Source organism: Jaculus jaculus, chromosome 1, assembly GCF_020740685.1.
Source record: "Jaculus jaculus isolate mJacJac1 chromosome 1, mJacJac1.mat.Y.cur, whole genome shotgun sequence".
NCBI lineage: Eukaryota > Metazoa > Chordata > Mammalia > Rodentia > Dipodidae > Jaculus > Jaculus jaculus.
In genome coordinates, this window is record NC_059102.1 from 61,700,166 (window position 1) to 61,721,966 (window position 21,801).

The window sequence follows — 21,801 nt, forward strand, 5'->3', positions numbered from 1 at the left end:
TAAGTAATAGCAACCTCAAAGCCAAACTACCTGTTCTCTGTAGGATACATTTATCACCCTTCCTCCCTACTTCTACTTGTTCTGGGGACCCTATTGCTTCATTTTTAGAGGAAGCAGCTGCTATTTGAAGAGGAAAAAAGAACTTAATTTCCACCTTACAAAAATGCATGTAAAGGTCCTTTTGTTCTAAGTTTCTTAATTTAAAGCTGGGAACAAAAAGTATATCTTACTTTATCATTAAGTTGTTGCAATTTAGCAGTAAAACCCTTTTTCATATCTTACAGCTGGGTTAAAATTAGGAGTACCCCTTTCCCCATCAAACCTTAATTACACAGTGCACTAAAATTCCACCTCTTAGGGCTAGAGAGCTGGCTTAGTGGATAAGGTGCTTGCCAGCGAAGCCTAAGGACCCAGGTTCCATTCTCCCGATCCCACGTAAGCCAGATGCACATGTGACACATACATCTGAAGTTTGTTTACAATAGCTGGAGGCCCTGGCATGCCCATTCTCTCTCTGTAACAAATAAATAAATAAATAATTCCACCTCTTAGGAGTTTGCTGGTCTTAAGAGCACAGGCAATATATTGATTTTTTAAAAATAGTTTGTAGGGTAGTATTTTATTTATGTTTGCATTGTTTTTTTTAAATTATTTATTTGCAAGTGGGGTGGGGAGAGAGAGAATAGGCACATCAGGGCCTCTTGCTGCTGCAAACAAACTCCGGATACATGCGCCACTACATAGGTCCTGGGGAATCGAACTCAGGCCGTCAGGCATTGCAAGCATGCACCTTAACCCAGTGAGCCATCTATCTCGCCAGCCTGTATTGATTTTAAAGGCATATATTCTTAGGTCCCATTAACTAGTCTTGCCTTACTCATTGTTGCATCTGTGTGTGTGTGTGTGTGTGTGTGTGTGTGTGTGTGTGTGTGCGCGCGTGCGCGCATGCATGCATGCTATGTGTATGTCCTATGACATTTGAAATTTGGTTTCACACAATTATCTTCTGATGACAAAATTCAAGATTTACATGATATTTGTACTTTGGAAATAAGATGCTTATGTTCCTCTGAAATAAAAATGTAAATAACATTTACAACTACATGATAAAATGAAAAAGAAAGGCAGCAATCTATTCTTGCTGGAGGAGTGTGTATAGATACATGCATTTACTTGTGTCTATCAAAATGCTATGAATTACCCAATTGTCTTTTGTTCTCATCCTGTGTCTCTGCATTTCATCAATGGACAGGGATTTTCCCAAGATGAGACAGATCTCACTGTGGAGATGAAACTTGTGGTTTTAGAATATTGCTAAGTTCTCTGTGATTCAACTTGCTATGCATGTTGTGCCATATGGAGAGAGAGAGAGAGAGAGAGAGAGAGAGAGGGGGGGGGGGGGAGATAAGAGTGTCATTGTCATTCTTGGCAGTGTTTGTTTGCTCATGAGTTGTTATCCATAATATATATATGGCGACACACACACACACATAGTCACCACCCACTGGTCCACCACCCACTGGTCTGAGGTGATTTTGTTTTAGGCTAGAAATTGAGGTGGCTGTTCTTTAGAACTGTGTTTCAAAAGCACTTTGTCTTCTTGAGATTTGAGGGACCCACACAAAAAGTTAACATGGTAGTCTCAGACTTGATTGGCTTGTGTGTGGGTTCTCAAAGGCTCTTTTATGCTGAAGGCAGGATTATCTCGCCCTCTTGTTTTCAATCCCCTTGCTGTGGAAGAACTCATTCAGACAGCTAACATAACAAAGGGGTGGTTGGAGACAGAGTTCTAGAGTCTTCACCCTGAGGGTCAAATTGTTTATACCCTCTACATAGGATTTCTGAGGATTTTCCACCATGAAATATAACTATAACATATTCACAGCTAAGAGAATTTGGAAAATCACTTACTGAGTCCAACCACTGAGAAATGAGAAAATAAAGGTCTAAGAAACTGACTTGCTGGAAACCATATAACCAGAGTCATAACTTGGGATAAAAGCTCTCTTTGCCTGCAGGGGCATGGTGATGCATGCCTTTAATCCCAGCACTCAGGAGGCAGAGGTAGGAGGATCTCTGTGAGTTCAAGGCCACCCTGAGACTACATAGTGAATCCTAGGTCAGCCTGTGCTAGAGTGAGACCCTACCTTGAAAAAGAAAAAAAGACAGCCTCTTTGCTCAAATGTTAGTTTTCTTCTGAGTGAGCCATGCAATCTCCTTCAATGGCCACTGACCTCTTCTAAATGCCAGCACCAGAGTGGACAGATCAACATACCAGTACAGCTCCTGGCATTGACTATTGGAAAAGTTTGTCTTGAGCTTGCCCCCTCTCTCTCAATCTTTCGCAAACACACACACACACACACACACACACACACACACACACACACACAAACACAATTCTGTTTTCTTCTCATATACTGTTATATAGAATACATACAGTTATTTGAAACAAAAGCCAAGTACAATCTTTGCTGGCTTTGTACATGTTTTTGTACTTGCACAGGAAACAGAAACAAGCTACACCATTTTGAGATAGGAAACATAATGTCATGTTTTCTAGAAAAAAAATTGAAAGGTTATTTCTTTTCTTATAGAGTCATATAAGTGAAAACCGAGAAGAGGTTGAAGCTGTGAAAAACTTGCACCCCAATTATAAACACTACACAGATGTCTATGATAAAAACAATCTTCTGACAAGTAAGGTAAATCAGTATCATGATGTAATCTATATAAAGTAGCACATGCCTGTTTAAATCTTAAACTCTTATAAGTAATTTTCAGGCTTCAGTGGCATGCAACATCTACCAAATTAGAGTAAATGCAGTGTGTGTGTGTGTGTGTGTGTGTGTGTGTGTGTGTGTGTGTGTTTAGTATGAGTCTGAAATTTCATCCCCATAAAAAAAAAAAATCTAAATGCTTCTTTGGAAGAATGTTATTTGATCCAAGGACACTTTCACAGTGCCATTAGCATGTAAGCATGCTTTCCTTTTAGTCCACAGATGCATTTCCAAGGATTCATTCTTCAAGAAATATGGACAAACATGTTAATTAAATAGGAGAGTTTGAAGATGGCTATCAGTAGGGGATTGGTGAAATCACAGAATGTACATAATTAGAATTCAATCGAATATTCCCAAACAGTGAAATGTGCAAATGACTAAGGAAGACTGTGTAATACTGCCTGATGTTCATGTACATATGTGTTCGGGCATTCTCACCTAGAAGAAACTGTTCCAAAGCTGCACACTGAATGTTAACAGTGATTCTTCCTGAGGGAGACAGAATGAGGCCTTTCCACTTATTATTTTTAAACTCTGATATTTAAACAATGATGATGTATTATTTTTTAAAGTAATTAAAATTACTGTGAGTGACAAGAGACCTCATTAGAATAATATACCCTTTGGCCTTGGCCTTCAGTGACATGTACACATTGCCTAGAGGGTGTGCTGCAGCAGATAATTTCTTAATAACTATGTAAATGGGGATATGACTATAATTGATTTTAAAGGTTAATATCTTGCATAATCACTATACCAGAAGGCTTGTCCTTATTTCCGTATATTTTACTATGATTATAAATTAACATTAAAATTGAATATTAATTTTATTTGCATAGAGGTTAAGAAAGTTTTATTTTAATAATAATTCTATGACCACTGGACTATGCCTTCCAAAGAATGTTATTAAGGTAAAGGTTTTGTATTGAGGGAAAAAGAATCTTGAGGAAATGTTATATTCAAGAGAACCCACAAATATGACCAGAATGAAAAACTGAAATAAGTCTCAGGACTAGGCTGATGGTTCAGTAGGTGAGTTGAGGACCTGAAACCATCTGAATTTCCCACCACCCATTTACAAAGCTGGGTAGAGCTATGCAAACCTGTAACCCCAGTCCTGTTAGGGGTGGAGGCCAGAGAATTGCTGGACTTCCTGGTCAGCCAGTCTGACCAAAAACAACCACTCTCCCTTGGTTCAATGAGAGATTACATCTCAAGGAAACAAAGTGGAAGAGGGATACAGGACACCTGACATTTCCCTTTGGCCTCTACATGCACAAGAGGCACATGTATCAGCACATACAGACACATATACATTGCATATACTATACACACACACACACACACACACACCATACCATACATATGACATACATCCACAGACAAATGCAAAAAAAAAACTTAGAGAGGGGTCTGGAGATATTGCTCAGTGGTTAAGGTGCTTGCCTGCAAAGCCTAATATCTCAGGTTCCATTCCCCAGTAACCACTTAAAGCCATATGCACCAAGTGGCACATGCATCTGGAGTTCATTTATAGCAGCTAGATGCCCAAGCATGCCCATTCTGTCTCTCTCCCTCCCTCCCTCTCTCTCTTTCCCTCTCTGTCTCTCTCTCTCCTTTTCTGTCTGTATGCCTCTTTCTCTCTCCTTACAAATAAATAAAATTATTTTTAAAAATTTAGAGATATCACATGCATGGGGAACCTGCTTTCTTTTTTTTTATTGTTTATTTGTAAGGGAGAGAGAGGTAGCAAGTGAGAGAGAATGGATGTACCAGGGCCTTCAGCCATTGCAAATGGACTCCAGATGTGTACATCCCCTTGTGTGCGTGTGTAATATTGTGAGCTTGCATCACTGTGCATCGGGCTCATGTGGGACCTAGAGATTTGAACAGGAGTTCTTAGGCTTTGCAGACAAGCACCTTCACCTCTAAGCTATCTCTCCTTCTGGACTAATGCTCACATGATATGGCACTTCCTATTTTTTAAGGAAAATATGAGTACAAGTGAGTATCAGGACCATTGGTGCCTACATTAAAGTCAGGAGTAGAAATAAAGAACAGTTCTACCAGGAATGGTGACTCATCCCTGTAATCTCAGCATTTCAGAGCCTGAGGCAGAAGGATCATGAGTTCAAGATCAGCCTGGGTTACAAAGAGAAAGTCTGTCTCACAAACAAATTCCCACAACCACCAAGAACAATATCAGCAATAACACTCACATTTCTTTACAAAATTACTTGCATAGCTTCCATGTACTTCTAGAAAGTTCTTATAGGATAGAAACAATTATGTGCCTATTAGTAAGCACATCACATAGATTTAGAAAAGAAAGTGACATGATAATCTTCTAAAGTAGAGATGAGTTGGGGCTGGAGAGATGGCTTAGTGGTTAAGCGCTCGCCTGTGAAGCCTAAAGACCCTTGTTTGAGGCTTGATTCTCCAGGACCCATGTTAGCCAGATGCACATGGGGCACATATATCTGGAGTTCATTTGCAATGGATGGAAGCCCTGGTGTGCCCATTCTCTCTCTCTGCCTCTTTCTCTCTCTGTCTGTCACTCTCAAATAAATAAATAAAATAAATTTAAAAACACTTTAAAATATAGATGAGAGAGGCTGAATTTACTATGGATGAATGGAGTGGCATTTTATTATGTTGTACATCAGCCAAGAGACAAAAGTCAGACAAGTGAGGACAGAGTTTAGTGATAGAATTCTTACCCACCATGCATAAGACCCTAGGTTTGATCCTCAGTGCCATAAATGATAAATAAATAATAAAATAATAAGACCTACAAGTTTGCTGAGACTTTTGTAATATAGTAGTTTTACATCTCTGTTCTGAGGCACAAGATTTTTATGAATGGATTTTGTCTTTTTGGATCATCATAACAGTTCTTGTAAAGATGGTTATGATGGAGTCACAGCTTCCCTTTCTCCCTATAGTACCTAGTTTGAGTATTAATGCAAGCAAGTTTGAGAGATAAACTCCATGTACGACATTCCTCTTTTCAGACAGTGATGGCACATGGCTGTTACCTTTCTGCAGAAGAACTCAACATCTTCAGTGAACGAGGAGCATCCATTTCACATTGTCCCAATTCTAATTTGTCGTAAGTAGGCGGTAATTGTTTAGTATGTTATGAATGTATGGTTGCACATGTAGCCAAATGCTTTTTCCCCCCTCAATCATTTATTCCCTTGGGGATCTGCTTCTTCTCTGGTTTTGTTTATTAAGAAAGGGACCAGATAGATGGATATTTCCCTGTACTAAGGGGAAGGAAGAAAGGCATTTGAAAGAGGAATTTTTACAATCTTCATTTGAAAAGCACCACATCTCCTGAAATCTCTGAGCTTACACCAAAAGGACAATACAGTAGGAGATACAATAGGTAGAGTTTAAAACCAATAGCATTCAGATTTTTCAGCTAGGGACAGGAAAACATATATGGCGCCATGTCCAGGGAGGTTGCTCTGTTCTAGAGTTGGAAGGAGACGGGGCGCTGGTAGAAGCCATGGCTCCATAGCATGGCATGGCTAAATCTGGGGAGATGCCAGCTCACACTTATCCAGGAGAAAGTCCGTCCTATTTTAATTCCTAGACTATAAAAGCTTTATTTATAACATATTCTGGATCTTTTGTAAGGTTATGGATTCATAAGTAACTCACATGAAAGTTATGACTTTTAGCTCCAGGAGGGAAAAACTCATAGGCATAAGAATTTTTGAGGCTGCTTCGGAGGTCACAAACACCATACTTTGGGGTATCACTTCCTGAGTCCTACCGTTCTCAGGGGCAGTAGTTGTTCTGGATATGGGGGAAAGGAAATACTTTATCACTGCTGTTGTGTTATAGAAGAAGCTGGAAAGCATTTACACAGATCAGACTTGTAGACCAATGTCAAAGCCTGATTCTTCATTTCTTTTATTTTTTATTTTTATTTATTTTTACATGTTATACTCTTATATCCTTTTTTCCTGCCTCCATTCCACCAAGGGCCCTCCTCAGTTGGGGGTTATTGGTATTCATTATGGGGTCCTGTTGGCCTGAGACAGTGATTCATTCTTAAAAATTATTTATTTATTTATTTATTTACTTACTTACTTTTTTGAGACTGAGAGAAAGGCAGAGAGAGGGGTAGGAGGGAAGGAGAGAGAGAATGGGTGAGCCAGGACCCTCAGTCACTGCAAATGAACTCCAGATGCATGTGTTACCTTTTGCATCTGGCTTTACATGGGTCTTGGGGAATCCAACCTGTGTCCTTTGGCATTTTGTTAGCGCAAGAGATCCTCGACTTTTCCTCCTGGATTTTGCTGCTTTGTCTCATCCTGGGAGAAGCCTCAACCCAGAGATTGTTTTTTTATGATCCTTTACACGATCTAATCTGTCTAATGCTTCTTTTTAATTGCGTGTGTGCATACATGTGTGCATTCGTGCATGTATGTGTATGTGTTTGCACCACTCTCTTTGCATCTAAGTTAAATGAGTGTCATGGGAACCACAGGCTGGCAGGCTTTGCAAGAAGGCACGTTTAACCACAGAGCCATCTTCTCAGCTCTGTGACTAATTCTTTTGTGTCTGCATTAGAGCTGATGCAGTGAAAAGCAGTTTTCAGTGATCTCTCCATGTGGTTGTGGGCATCCTGCTACCAAGTCACCTGGATCTCCTGGTGACTTACATGTTACATTTTCTTTCTCTGCAGGCTGAGCAGTGGCTTTCTGAATGTTCTTGAAGCCCTCAAACATGAAGTGAAGATAGGGCTGGGGACAGGTAAGTAGTTTACATTTGCATCCATAATAAAGTGACTGAGAGGTGGAAAAAGTTTCTGATGTAGTTGAATTTTTCAGGTCACAGTTCTATAATTAAGAGCATTCATTTGATTGGTAGGGGTGGGTGCTGTATTGATAAAATTCTAACCCAACAGTAAGTGAGAAGTTTTGATGACACTGGTCACAAAGCCATCATTCCTGTTTGTTGTTTTGAGACTGTCCTACAAAGGATAGTTCCTTCTAAAGTCTTTTTAAAAATTTATTTATTTATTGGTTTCTTTGAGGTAGGGTCTCACTCTAGCTCAGGCTGACCTGGAATTCACAGTATAGTCTCAGGGTGATCTTGAATGCATAGCAATCCTCCTACCTCTGCCTCCTGAGTGTTGGGATTTAACGCATGCGCCAATACGCCAGCTATTTATTTATTTTTGAGAGAGAGAGTGAGAGAGAGAAAGAGGCAGATACAGAAAAAGAAAATGGGCGCTCCAGGGCCTGCAGCTGCTGCAAAGGAACTCCAGATGTATGTACCACCTTGTGAATTTGGCTTTCATGGGTCCTGGGAAGTCACACTGGGGTCCTTTGGCTTTGCAGGCACCAAATGCCTTAACTGCTAATCTATCTTTCCAGCACTAAAGTCTTTTATAGTTTTCTTTGTCTAAAGTCCTTTTAATTCTTTGTTAACCTTTCTGGATAGGTTCTAATGGTTTGGATTTGTGTGCTTTTAGTTTTCAATAACTTTGCCATCACGAATAGTGTCTCAAGAAAACATTTCATTGACTTTGCCACAGTGAGTACAAATCCAGCCTTTGCCAGCATCAAGAGCTCTAAGGTCTGACAAGAATTGACTTTGGTTGCATATTTATAGCCTAGAAAAACTAGGAAAAGTTCTAGATGTCACCAATGTGCTATAAGACCTTGAGAAAATTATTGTAAAGGTACAAGCTGTTTTGAGACTTAAATTTTAAAAATAAAGCATTCAGGAGCTGGTGAGAAGGCTTAATGGTTAAGGCACTTGCCTGTGAGGCCTAAGGACCCAGGCTCAATTCCCCAGTACCCACTAAGACAGATGCACAAGGTGGCTCATGGTCTGGAGGTCATTTGCAGTGGCTGGTCTGCCCATTCTCTCTATCTGTCTCTCACTCTCTCTTTCTCTCAATTAATTTTTTAAAAAATTCAAAATTTTTTAGAAAAGCATTTGAAGCTGTTGGCATGTGACTGGTACACAGGAATTGTCTGTTCAGATTGCTTAGAAAGGAAGGCACATGTTTGGTGGATAAACCAAATGTTTGCTTAGATGATTTATTATTGCAGTCATTCAGAGAATCCCGCTTCATAGTCTATTGCATAGCCATTCAGTACCCTGATATTTCCTAAGTGTAACCTTCATATTTCAACTTGCCTGTGGGTGTTAGAAGATGTGTGACCTCTTTTTATGATAGAGAGGAGGTCCATGAGCAGTTCATTTGCCCTGTTGTAGCAAGTGTGGATTCATCTTGACCTGCGCAAGACAGGAGAAATCCCTGGAAAGCTTTTCAACATATATTGAAAACCAAGAGAACACAGTATCAAAAAAGAATAAAAAATGCTAGGTATGGTGGTGCACACCTTTAATCCCAGCACTTAGCAGGCAGAGGTAAAAGGATCGCTGTGTGTTCAAAGCCATCCTGAGACTACATAGTGAGACAGTGAATTCCAGGTCAGCATGGGTCAGAGTGAGACCTACCTTGAAAAACTAAAAATTAAAAATAAAAAAGAGTGAGCCAGCAATTTCTGTCTTGGGTTTTTGCCTTAGAGAAAGTAACAAATATGTGTACAAAAGAGGTATACATGAAATTTTATATCAAGTTTATGTATAAAAGCCCCAACCTGGAAACAACCCACACATCTTTCAGCAGGGGGATGGACAAATGTGGCATACTCAGATGACAGAATACTGCTGACCCAGAAGAACAAAGTGTGTCTCATTAAGTGAAAAGACCTAGCTACAAATAAGTTTACACTGTCTTAATTCTACACTTACAGTGCCTAGGGACCAGCAGAATCCTGTGTTGATAGAAATCAGACAATGGTGGCTAAGGGCTGAGGTAGTGGTCAGAGGAGTCACATGGGAGCAGCCATGGAGCTCTTGCCAGAGAGGTGGCATTACATCATATCTCAGGGTATGTTTCTTTTGAAAGGTAGCTAAGGATATGTATAACTGTTAATATTGACTGCATTCCACCAACTAAGTTCTATGCATTTCATAATATACCAATTATAGTTCAATTAGAATAACAAGCAAAGATTGTAGGAAACTATAAGAAATTGAATTACTCCTGTGGAAAGTTCAGTCAATGATATGAAGAATAAAATTGAGCAAAGATAGATCAGAAACATGTTGCAGATGATGCCTGCATAGAAAGTGCCAAAGTGGGCATTCCTGACAGATAAAGGCCTGAGGCTCAGAGAGCAAAGCATGGTCACAGCATGGAAGGATCAGGTTTTTAAAAAAATGTTTTATTTATTAATTTATTGGGGACAGGGCGGGGGGAGGTGAAGAAGAGGTAGATAGAGAAAATGGGCACGCCAGGACCTCCAGCCATTGCAAACAAACTCCAGATGTAAGTGCCATCTTATGCATCCGGCTTATGTGGGTACTGGGAAATTGAACCTGGGTCCTTAAGCTCCTTAGGCTTCACAGACAAGCACTTTAACCACTAAGCCATCTCTCCAACCCAGGATATTTATTTTTTTCTTCTTCTTGTCATAAGCAAGAGCTGTGTGGAGAATGCTACCCCATTGTATGCTAAGTTACAACTGAACATGTTATGACAAAATATTTTAATAACAAGAGAAACAAAAAAATGAAGCATTTAATGGGAATAGTCAGTTATCTACAAAACAATTAAAAACCAGTTTTCTTTCCAATGGCTTGTTTATTATATTGTTAATATGCATCATATCAAAGGCAAGAAAGTGTTGGGAAGCAAAATAGTTATTAGTTACAAATACTCTAGCTCTTGGACTGGAGAGTAAGACTTCAAAATAAAAATTAAAATAAAATAAAAATTCTCTCCTTCATGTATAAAGGCAATAAAGTTCTCATCTGTACATACTTAGAATAAATTATCCCCATGAATCCTTTCAATAAAGTGCTTGAAAATATCTCTTTTAATTAGCAATGAGTGCAAATGAAAGTCCTAGGTGTACAGTAGAAGTCAGGGGAAGCTGTGACCAGCCATTCAAGCCAAGAACAGCAAGATAAGGGCTATGTGCTTTCCCACATATAGAAATGAAATGAAAAAAGGTGACCTGAGAGTGGATGAAGGATTACTAGGGTCTGGGAAGGGAGGCATGGGGATGGGGATGGGAAAGAGGAACAAGACAGGAGAGGAGGGACATGACCAAATCTTGAGATAGCATATACCTGCAGGGAGGGAATTACCACACTGAGACCCATCACCTTGTACAATGGATATGAGTTAGTGATAATAATAAAAGACGGTGCAACCATAGCAGTTGACACACTTCTGTTTTGTTCAAGCTGAGAACAGTGATGTGGCCAAGAAATCTGGAAAAGTGTATTTGTTCTAAGAGAACATTGTGTAAAAGATTAGTGTTTCTGGGGTAATTTATTTAAAAAATTGGAAAGAAGGTCTAAAGAGATGTCTTAGTGGTTAAGACACTTTCCTGCAAAGCCAAAGGACCCAGGTTCAATTCTCCAGGACACACAGTCACATGCACAAGGTGGAACATGTGTCTGGAGTTCTTTTACAGCAGCTAAAAACCCTAGATGCCCATTTTCTCCCTCTCTCTTTCCTTCCCTCTCTATCTCTCAAGTAAATAGATGAAATACAAAGCATTTTTAAAAAACTATAAACAAGTTTAAAAAATGAAAGCAGAAACCAAAAGTGCATCTCAAGAGAGAAGGTCAACAATACTAATAGTATATCTTAGCTGGGTGTGGAGTGCACTCCTTTACTCCCAGCACTGGGAAGCTGAGGTAGGAGGAGCACCAGGAGTTCAAGGCCAGCCTGGGGCTACAAAGTGAATTCCAAATAAGCCTACCAGGGGAAAACAATCAAATATAAAAAGTTTATCTTTTAAAATTAATCCAAATGGCAACATAAGTCAGGAAGAGGTTTTGGAAAAGTAAGGTAATTATTTTTGAAGCAAGTCTTTGAGTTTTGGTTTCATGTTTTCATTATATTATTTGCATCCTTAATATGGTATCAAAATTTTTTAATGATATTTGTTCTGCAAGGAAGATCTTTTCAAGTACCAAAACCACATCAGACTTCTGATTTTGTTCAAAAAACCAAGTTGTAGTTTATGTGTAAGTTTGAGAGGACAAAGATATATTTGGCACATAGGAGCAAAATTATTAGTGTATTAGCTTTTTAAACATGTATGTGTGTGGTATGCATGTTTGAATGTATGTGTGTGCATGAGCACATGTATGCACGTGCATGTGAAGGACAGATGTCGTCGACATTGGGCATCTCCCTTGGTCACTCCCAACCTCACTGTTGGAGACAAGGTCTCTCAGCGAACATGGAACTCACCAGTTGGGTAGACAATCTAGCCTGGCAGCCTAAGGGACCATCCTGGCTCCACCCACCCTCATTACTGTGATCACAGGCACGTGCTGCCACACCCAACACTTCCACATGGGTGCTGGTGACCCGAACATAGGTCTTCATGCTTTTGCAGCAAGCATGAGCCACCTCCCCAGCACTAGAGTCTAAGACTTCTGTTTTTAAGGAAAGGAGATGTATATCATATTTTGCTTTTCACTAGTAGAGCATAAAAATATAAGTTAAATGTCCCTTATTCAAAATGTTTTGGGCCAGAAATGTTTTGGAATTTAGACTTTTTAAAATTCTGAAATATTTGCATATTATATGTAATGAGACATTTTGAGGGAAGGGATGCAAATCCACAAACAAAATTCATTAATTATTAATATACAGCTTATACATATAGACTGAAGGTAATGTTGTATCATATTTTTAGCATGCCTGTGTTTTGACTGAAGTTAGTCACATGAAAGTGGGTGTGGAGTTTTCCACTGTTGTCTTACCAGGTTTTCAAGCATTTAGGATTGCAGAATTTGGGGTTAGGAATGTTTAACCTGAGTGAAAGATAGAACTGCTTGCTGGACTGTGAAAATAGGGTACCTCCCATTTAACATATGAAGAAAATTTAAAACCAAAACAATTAATAACCCCAAACAGTAACCTGGAGGAAAAAATTAAGTGTGGAGAATAAATTCACATGGGCAAGTCGTGCAAGATCATTAAGACAACAGCCTCGATGGAGCCCAGGTGTCACTGGGTAGTGAAGCTCTCCATCCCAGCCTCCCCGAGCAGCAGCCATGTCCTCTTCTGCACACCACTCTAGTAGTTCCTTGCTTTCTCAGAAAGCATTGTCCCTCCGAGACATAACTCTTGATGCCAGCACACATCACTACCATCATCTTTGGAGACATTTCACTTCTCACACCCTTTCCTTTTCTTTGTGTTTGCTTTCAGAACCTCAACCCTTGATTATCCCCAGGGGTCCCTTTCTCAGTGCCTGCAGCTGGGCATCTTGATATTGCCAGAGGAAACCCTAGCATGGGTTTCATGATAATTTTGTTCTGAAATATCAAATGTTCCTTAGCACTAGCAATAGAGATAATTACGTTGGTCTAATAGGCATATGTCTCCTTATTCCAAGACAGATTTTCTTATTTCTCCGTGAGCCTTCTCCAGCTCTTACTCTCACTGCCAAGTATATTTCATATCATTATGACAACAGAAAAAAAATCAGAAACTCTTCCTTCAATTTCCCACCACTAAATTTGTAGCTGCTCTACACTTGCTAGGATTAGCTCTTTTTCTTTTCCTAGTGCAGCTTAAAAAAGAAAAGCCCTTTTTCTAATCCAAGGTACAAATGGCAAAGTATGGTGAGGTGTGTTTTGTGTACTCTTTCCACCCAGCATCTCAATAAGTTGACTCCTTTCTTAGTAACTGGCCATCAGTATTTCCTGTCTGCTGGATCATTCCTACAATGCTCAAGCATCTTCAGTTCCTTTGTGTCTTTTTTTTTTTTCAGATTTATTTATTTATTCAATAGACTCAGAGGGAGATACATAGAAAGATAGACAGACAGAGAGAATGGGAGCACCAGGGCCTCCAGCCACTGCAAATGAACTCCAGATGCATGTGCCCCCTTGTGCATTTAGCTTACATGGGTCCTGGGGATTGAACCTGGGTCCTTTGGCTTTGCAGGCAAACACCTTAACCATTAAGCCATCCCTCCAGCCTGCTTCCAGTCTTTAAAGGCAAAGAAACAAAGCTATTCTCCTCAGGCTAATAACCTACATCTCTGCCTCCCTTCACAGCAAAACTTCTTCCACCAGGGCCACCCATTCTGCTACCACAGACAGATACCTCCATTCCTCCTCCCAATGTAGTCTGGATTCTTGCCCAAACTGCAGGGCAGCTACCCTTGCCCTTTCTTCTGTGGCCAGTTGCCACTGTGATCTTTTTGCTGCTAACAGCAAACGTGGCTCTTCTGTCCTTATAGCACTGGATACCTGTGATGTGTTTGCCATGACTGACCAACCTCTCAGTATTCTGAAAAATCTTACATGGGAGTCAGTAAATCTACTATGTTCAGATTTCCCCACCACCCCCCTCCTGCACCTGGCTAGCTATTCTGTCTTATCTCTGAAGGCCAATTCTCTTCCTGTCTGATCACAAACCCGTTCAAGGCTGAGTCAGGCACTCTCTTCCTCTTACTTCACACAACTGGGTATGTTTCATTCCTTACTTTAACTACCAGTGCTTTACAGAGATCTTCCTTGATCATCTGTTCAAAATGATCTCCATCCCCACTTCTTCTGTACTGGACTGTTTGTTCACGTGGCGAGCCAGTACATTCTATTTATTTATGAACATGTCGGTAAATCAAGCCCATATTATTGTTGTTGACCAAATGAACATACACATGTAAAGGAATGTCCTGTCCTCATTGCACTGTCCACTGGTTCAGTGCTGACCCTTATGTGGCCTCTTACAATGCGTTTATGACTCTGGAAAGCCAGTGACAAGGCTATTTCCTATCATGGTGCTAGTGGTAGGAGAGACAGGAGTTGGGGAAAAGATTTATTTCTGAAATAAATGATTCAATTTTCCTTGCTCCTCCACAGTTACCACCCTTTAATCTTCATTCTGTAGCTTCTATGTTAGGATTCTGATTTTTTTTTTTTTGATAGCTTCTAAGATGGGTGGCATTATTTCAGAGAAAAAAATATGAGATATTCTAGTACTAAGTTACTGACCAAGGTCAAGAAAGCAATAAAGTTGTGCATGCATGATTTAATGAAGGAATTTCACATGCATTAAACATGTTACAGAAGAAAGAGAAAACCCCTGATGTCACCCAGAAGGGCAGACATCAGCAAGTTAGCATCACAGTGGGACGCCCTGAAGCAAAGCTTGGCTCTTACTCAAGTGGTCCTGGGTCTCAAGAGAGATCCATATAGATATGTGGAAATAGATACACAGAGGCTGGTTAGAGGGAGTTGGCCCACCCAGTGGTGAAGGCTGGGGTGTCCCATGGCCAGCTGTCTTCAGGCCAGAGATGCTGGTATGTTGGTTGGGTAGCTCTGCCCATGCCCAACGTCCTTGGAGCCAGGGAAGCCAACAAACCAATTCTCAGTCCAAACCAAACTCCTGAAATCCCTGGGGCCTCTAGGGCTCCCTGCAGTGCAAAGGCTGAAGAGCCTAGAATTCTGGTGTCTGGGGACAGTAGACAAAGACTTTGTCCCAACTTCAGGAGAAAGCGAGGCTGAATCATACTTCACTGTTCTCTTTGGGTCCCCAGCTGATGGCACAAGTCTACTCACAGTGTGAACCACTCTTTTCCATTTAACTCATGCCGACTCACACATCAACCTCCTCTGGGAACAGCCTCAAGGGCACACCCATCCTCGAGGTATTTCCAGTCAAGTTGATATCAAAGGTTAACTCCCCAGATCGTGACTAAACTCCATGATGCATGTGGTGGAGGCTGTACAGCATCATCCCTGAGATGGAAATTCTCACAGTACAGTTGTCAACCTGGAGAAGCTAAGATGATTAAACCAGCAGTATAACAAGACATATCTTAATTTTTTTCCCAGCAAATTGCTTCCTAATCTATTCATTGTTACTATAGAGTTTATTTATAGCTAGGAATAAACTGAGGAAAATACTTGTTTCTATGGAACTTTATAAAAGTTTTTAATAACATTTAGATCTTCTATATTCACACACCATTCTGACTGCATTACTTTTTCCTATGTTGGCTTCAAGTCTGTACCTACACAAAATAACCATGTTCAGTCTTGGCAAGTTTCCAATTCAACTCTTTCATTTAGTATCTTTGCTTTAGCTATAAAGTAGAAAACACCAAACAAAATATTTCAAAGCTTCATGTTCATATTCTCAAATTATGTGTATTCTTAGTTTGATATTGAGGTAAAAAAAAGAAAGACTTTTTATCTTTCATTTTATCTACCACTCAAATTAAAATCCATTTTCTCTGTTTTACTTATATGTCAGCTGAGAGTCAAGGAGACCCAGCTGGGCAAGTAGACTGAAGAAGCAGGGTCATTATTCCATCTCAGGTCTGTTTTATCAGAAGCATCATCTATGCTAAGTAAAAGAGACTTTCCTACAGAGAGTAGGAAGAAATAAAACTACATGAAAATAAAAATAAATAAATAAAATAAAAATAAAATATACCAGCCATGATGGTGCATGCCTTTAATTGAGCACTGAGGAGGCAGAGGTAGGAGGATCACCATGAGTTTGAGGCCACCCTGAAACTACATAGTGAATTCCAGGTCAGCCTGAGCTAGGGTGAGATCCTACCTCAAAAAACCCAAACAGAAAATAAATAAATAAAAATAAAATATTATACACAGTTTAAAAGTCTCTTCAAAAATTCTCAACTTGGGGCTGGAGAGATGGCTTAGCAGTTAAGCGCTTGCCTGTGAAGCCTAAGGACCCTGGTTCGAGGCTCGATTCCCCAGGACCCACGTTAGCCAGATGCACAAGGGGGCATATGCATCTGGAGTTCATCTGCAGTGGCTGGGGGCCCTGGTGCACCCATTCTCTCTCTATCTATCTGCCTCTTTCTCTCTCTCTCTGTTGCTCTCAAATAAATAAAATAAACAAAAAAATTTTTTAAAAAGGATTATACTAAGTGAGGTAACCCAGGCCCAGAAAGCCAAGCGCCACATGTTCTCCCTCATATGTGGATCCTAGCTACAGATGATTGGGCTTCTGTGTGAGAAGAAAAATACTTAGTAGCAGAGGCCAGTAAGTTAAAAAGGAGATATAAAGGGAAGAGAAAGGAAGGGAGGAGGGTACTTAATAGGTTGGTATTGTATATATGTAAGTACAGTGATTGAGATGGGGAGGTAATATGATGGTGAATGGAATTTCAAAGGGGAAAGTTTGGGGGGAGGGAGGGTATTACCATGGGATATCTTTTTATAAGCATGAAAAATGTTAATAAAAATTAAATAAATAAAAAAAGAAAGAAAGAAATTCTCAACTTGGGCTATGAATAGTAAGCTGAATAATCTTCAAGAAAAACATATTTAAGTTAAAAGCACTTGTAACTTTAAAAGTGTCTTTTACGGGCCCCAGCTGAAACTAAGTATAATTGGGGAAACAAGCAAGAGTGCTGTTTTCTTCATGAACCTGGTACAAGCACAAGGGTGAAGGAGCCAGACACAGAGAACAATCACCTCTTACCAAACTAGATATCCAGAGACACAGAGGGTCCCAAGACCTCATCACTGAAGCAGACCTAAAATGAACCCAACATGGCTCAGGGAAATTTGTGGAAGAGGGGGCAGAAAGAATGTTAGAGCCACAGGTTGGGTCATGATACACAGAGACATTTCCTCCTACCCATAACTGATGGCTAACCCCACAATGCATGATACATATACCTCAATAAGAAGGGTCCCTGTGGAGGGAGGAGAACAGGGAGGAGGCCAACAATGGTAACTATATTCACTGAGTAAAAAATTAATTAAAAAAAAGTGTCTTTTATGACCATTGTGATGGTGCACACGTTTAATCCCAGAACTTGGGAGGCAGAGGTAGGAGGATTGCTGTGAGTTCCAGGTCATCCTGAAAGTATATAGTGAGTTCCAGGTGGGCTAGAGTGAGATCTTAACCTGAAATAGTTTTTTGTTTAAAGTTACTGTGGTGGTTTGATTCAGGTGTCCCCCATAAACTTAGGTGTCTGAATGATAGGTTCCCAGCTGATGGAGATTTGGGAATTAATGCCTCCTGGAGGGAGTGTATTGTTGGGGGCCGGCTTATGGGTATTAAAGCCAGTTTTCCCTTGCCAGTCAGTGTTAGGCACACCCTCCTGTTGCTGTAGTCCACCTTCTGTTGGCCAGGGGATGATGTCCACCCTCTGCTCATGCCATCGTTTTCCCCTGCCATCGTGGAGCTTCCCCTTGAGCCTGTAAGCCAAAATAAATCTCTTTTTCCCAGAAACTGCTCTTGGTTGGGTGATTTCTTTTTTTTTTTTTTTTAATATTTTTATTTATTTATTTGAGAGCGACAGACAGAGAGAGAAAGACAGGTAGAGGGAAAGAGAGAGAATGGGCGCGCCAGGGCTTCCAGCCACTGCAACCGAACTCCAGACGCGTGCGCCCCCTTGTGCATCTGGCTAACGTGGGACCTGGGGAACCGAGCCTCGAACCGGGGTCCTTAGGCTTCACAGGCAAGCGCTTAACCGCTAAGCCATCTCTCCAGCCCAGTTGGGTGATTTCTAACAGCAATGCGAACCGGACTGCAACAGTAAAGTGGTACCGAGGAGTGGGATTGTTGCTAGACACCTGACTGTGTGGCTTAGGTCTTTTGGAGCTGATTTTCAAGAGGAATGTGGCAGCATTTGAAACCTTGGCCTAAGAGATGCTTTGAGTGCTGTAAGTACAGCTTGATGGTCTATCCTGGTCAGAGCTGAAAGACCTGAAGGCAGTAAGAACTATGGACTGTGAGGTTTGGCTTACGAGGGCGAGAAAGAGCTTTGCTTGGACTGGGCTAGCAGTTTGTGTGAGAAGCTTGCTCTTATGCCCATGTCCTGAGAAGTTGTACAGGGTTGCTTTGCGTAGAAATGAATTGGTGTGAGCAAAGGAATATGGCACAGAAAGGAAAATCTTTGAGTGAACTGCTGCCCGTTCAGCTGCAACTGAGAGATTACAACCTTTGAGACTGGGCTAGCTGACCTGTGCTGGGGCAACAAGAAGAATGTAGACTCTTTTGAAGGAGCCTGAGTGCTCAAGGAGTGCCCTGTTCTTCAAAGTCTGCTTTATTCCCCCCTGGATTAACAAATTGGCACCCTACCTGGTACATGGAGTATAAGAAATGCTGGAAAGAGGGTCATTGAGTATGCAACATGGTCTTGTGTTTTGGAAATGGCCATGGGCAATGTGAAGCAGGTTTGCTGGTTGCCTGCATAGAGACCCCACGGGGCCATGAGGATGAACTGTGGCTTGCAGTGGAGACCCAGTGGAGATGCCGGGACCGTGAGATGGCTGCCAAGGAGCTGCCCGGTCCAATGAAGTTTTCCAGGACTGTAAGTAGCCTAGCTGGAGGGGCGAAATTGGAATGCCAGAGACTTGTTGCTGGTTAGAACTATAGGACTTGAAGATTTGTCACTGGCTAGAGTTGTTGCACTTGAAGCTACAGAGTTTGATATTTGCCCTGGTTGTTTTAAATCCTGTATTGGTTGAATGTTTCTTTGCTATGCCCAATGCCATCTTTTGCAGTGTGAATATTTATTCTGTGCCATTATGGGTTTTTTGAGGTTATATTTTGGCATTATGGCTCAGTTAAAAGATCTTGACCTATGGGGATGTATGAACATCATGGGATTGATAAAAAACTATGGGGACTTTTAAAGTCAGACTGAATACATTGTATTTTACATCATGCACGGATATCAGTTTATGGGGGCCAGGAGCGGAATGTGGTGGTTTGAGTCAGGTGTCCCCCATAAATTCAGGTGTTCTGAATACTAGGTTCCCAGCTGATGGAGATTTGGGAATTAATGCCTCCTGGAGGGAGTGTATTGTTGGGGCCCGGCTTGCCAGTGTTAGGCACACCCTCTTGTTGCTGTGGTCCACCTTCTGTTGGCCAGGGGGTGATGTCCACCCTCTGCTCATGCCATTGTTTTCCCCTGCCATTGTGGAGTTTCCCCTCGAGCCTGTAAGCCAAAATAAACCTCTTTTTCCCAGAAGCTGCTCTTGGTTGGGTGATTTCTAACAGCAATGTGAACCGGACTGCAACAGTTACTTTTAGAGCAAATACTTTACAAAACTGACCTCATTAGAATTATTATTATGCTTTTGAAAGACACAGATTGGTGCTTCAAAGAATACAAAGGGTCAGTTAATCAGAGAAATAAGTTCAGCAATTCTCTTGCCCATTGTAATATACATAATATTGAGCCCATCAGCACTTCGTCATGGATGATAAAGGAAGGCAAAAATTAATATCAAAGTAGAAGAAAGACTACTGAGAAAGAAGAAGGGATTCTGTGATGGAAATAGGGGAGGGGGGACAAAAGAAGGTAACGGGAAGGGATTATAATATAATTATAAATATTATAATTATAAATATTGTCAACAAAGTTTTGAAAAATAATTCTCTTGTGTATCCTGGTGCTTATAGCTAATAACAATATGCTATAGTCTCAAAAAATGTGGAGTGTGTTTTAAGTGGTTCCACTACAAAAAAGGTACAGGTATGTGAAATCCTATGCATGTTAAGTAGCCTGACTGCACCACACTGCCACAGTGCATCCAGTATTGTGTCCCATGCACAAGGCCCTGAGCTCCCTCCCCAGCACTGCAGAGCAAAGCAAGGAGAGAACCATGTCCGGCAATACGGTGCTCTTCTCACCCATCAGCTTTTAAAATAAAACACACAGATTCCTGAATTTCTTCCTTATTAATTCTGATTTAGCAACTTCACAAAGGGATGTACTACAACTCTCCAAGATAAAATTGGCAAATAATCAAGTTTGAGAACCTGTGCTTTAAAGAGGGACCAGTTTGTGAATGAGCATTCCACCACTGACTGGATGGAAAGTTACCTTTGTCACTGGGCCTTCACATCTTATCTCAATGTAGAGCCGAAAATAGTAGCTCTCTTGTATGCTTTATTTTATTTATTTTATGTTTAATTATTATTTATGCGAGAAAGTCAGACAAAATGGGCATTCTTCAGGCCACGGTGAGCAAACTCCAGGTGCATGCACCACCTTGTACATCTGTCTTTATATGGGCACTGAGGAACTGAACCCAGACAAGCAGGCTTTGCGAGCAAGTGCCTCTTAACTGCTGAGCCATCTCCGCAGCCCCTCGTGTTGTTTTTTTAGAGGTAAGATCTCACTTTAGCTCAGGCTGACCTGGAACTTGCTCTGTAGACACAAATTGGCCTTGAATTCACAGAGATCCTCCTACCTCAGCCTCCTGAATGCTGGGACTAAAAGTATGTGCTGCCACTTCTGGCTACATTTTTTGTCTTTCTTGAAATAATTCTTGACATGGTGAATATTGGTTTGTGACCATGAGTTGTTTGACATTGCCTTTCTCTTTCTTCTTTCTTTCTCTCCATCTTTCTTTTCCTTTTTTTTTTTTTGCTTCCTTCCTTCTTTTTACAATTCACTTCTTTTTAATTAATATGTAGTAATTGTACAAAATTAAGGTTTAATGAGAGATTATTACTCATCAATACAAATAACTTAGGTATATATAATACACTTTTCAGGAGTGATCCTCAGCAATACTATTCTGGCTAGAGAAAAGCACTTTCTTTTTTAAAAAGGTATTTTTAAAATGTGTTAGTTTCATTTTTTATACACTATTTATTTATGGGACAGTGACAGTGAGTGAATGAAAGGATGTAAGCAGTAGAGCCTCTTGCCAGCACGAACTTATTCCAGACACATGCAACATGCACCCCTTTGTGCATCTGGCTTTACGCAGGCACTGGGGAATTGAACCCAGACCAACAGGGCCATCTTCCCAGCATGAGAAAAGTACTTTATAAAAAAGAAAAATTAGTACATACAAGTTTACTTAAGGATATATAAGATAGTTGAACATAAAATTGAGCTGCAATCTATAATTGCTACTAAATAGGCAATTAACTTTTGCTTTTTGCAACATATATAGACACCAATAATCTTCAGAAATTACA

At 40.5% G+C, this 21,801-nt stretch overlaps 1 protein-coding gene across 3 annotated transcripts in view; it reads left to right on the forward strand.

Moving 5' to 3' along the window:
• Gda (guanine deaminase) overlaps positions 1–21,801 on the forward strand; it is a 100,789-nt gene that overhangs the window by 70,366 nt on the left and 8,622 nt on the right. For all 3 annotated transcript variants that reach the window (XM_004653110.3, XM_045144652.1, XM_045144642.1), the window contains 3 exons: positions 2,598–2,705; positions 5,798–5,895; positions 7,486–7,553. In XM_004653110.3, coding sequence (XP_004653167.1) covers positions 2,598–2,705; positions 5,798–5,895; positions 7,486–7,553 — 274 coding nt within the window. The remainder of the gene's footprint in view (positions 1–2,597; positions 2,706–5,797; positions 5,896–7,485; positions 7,554–21,801) is intronic.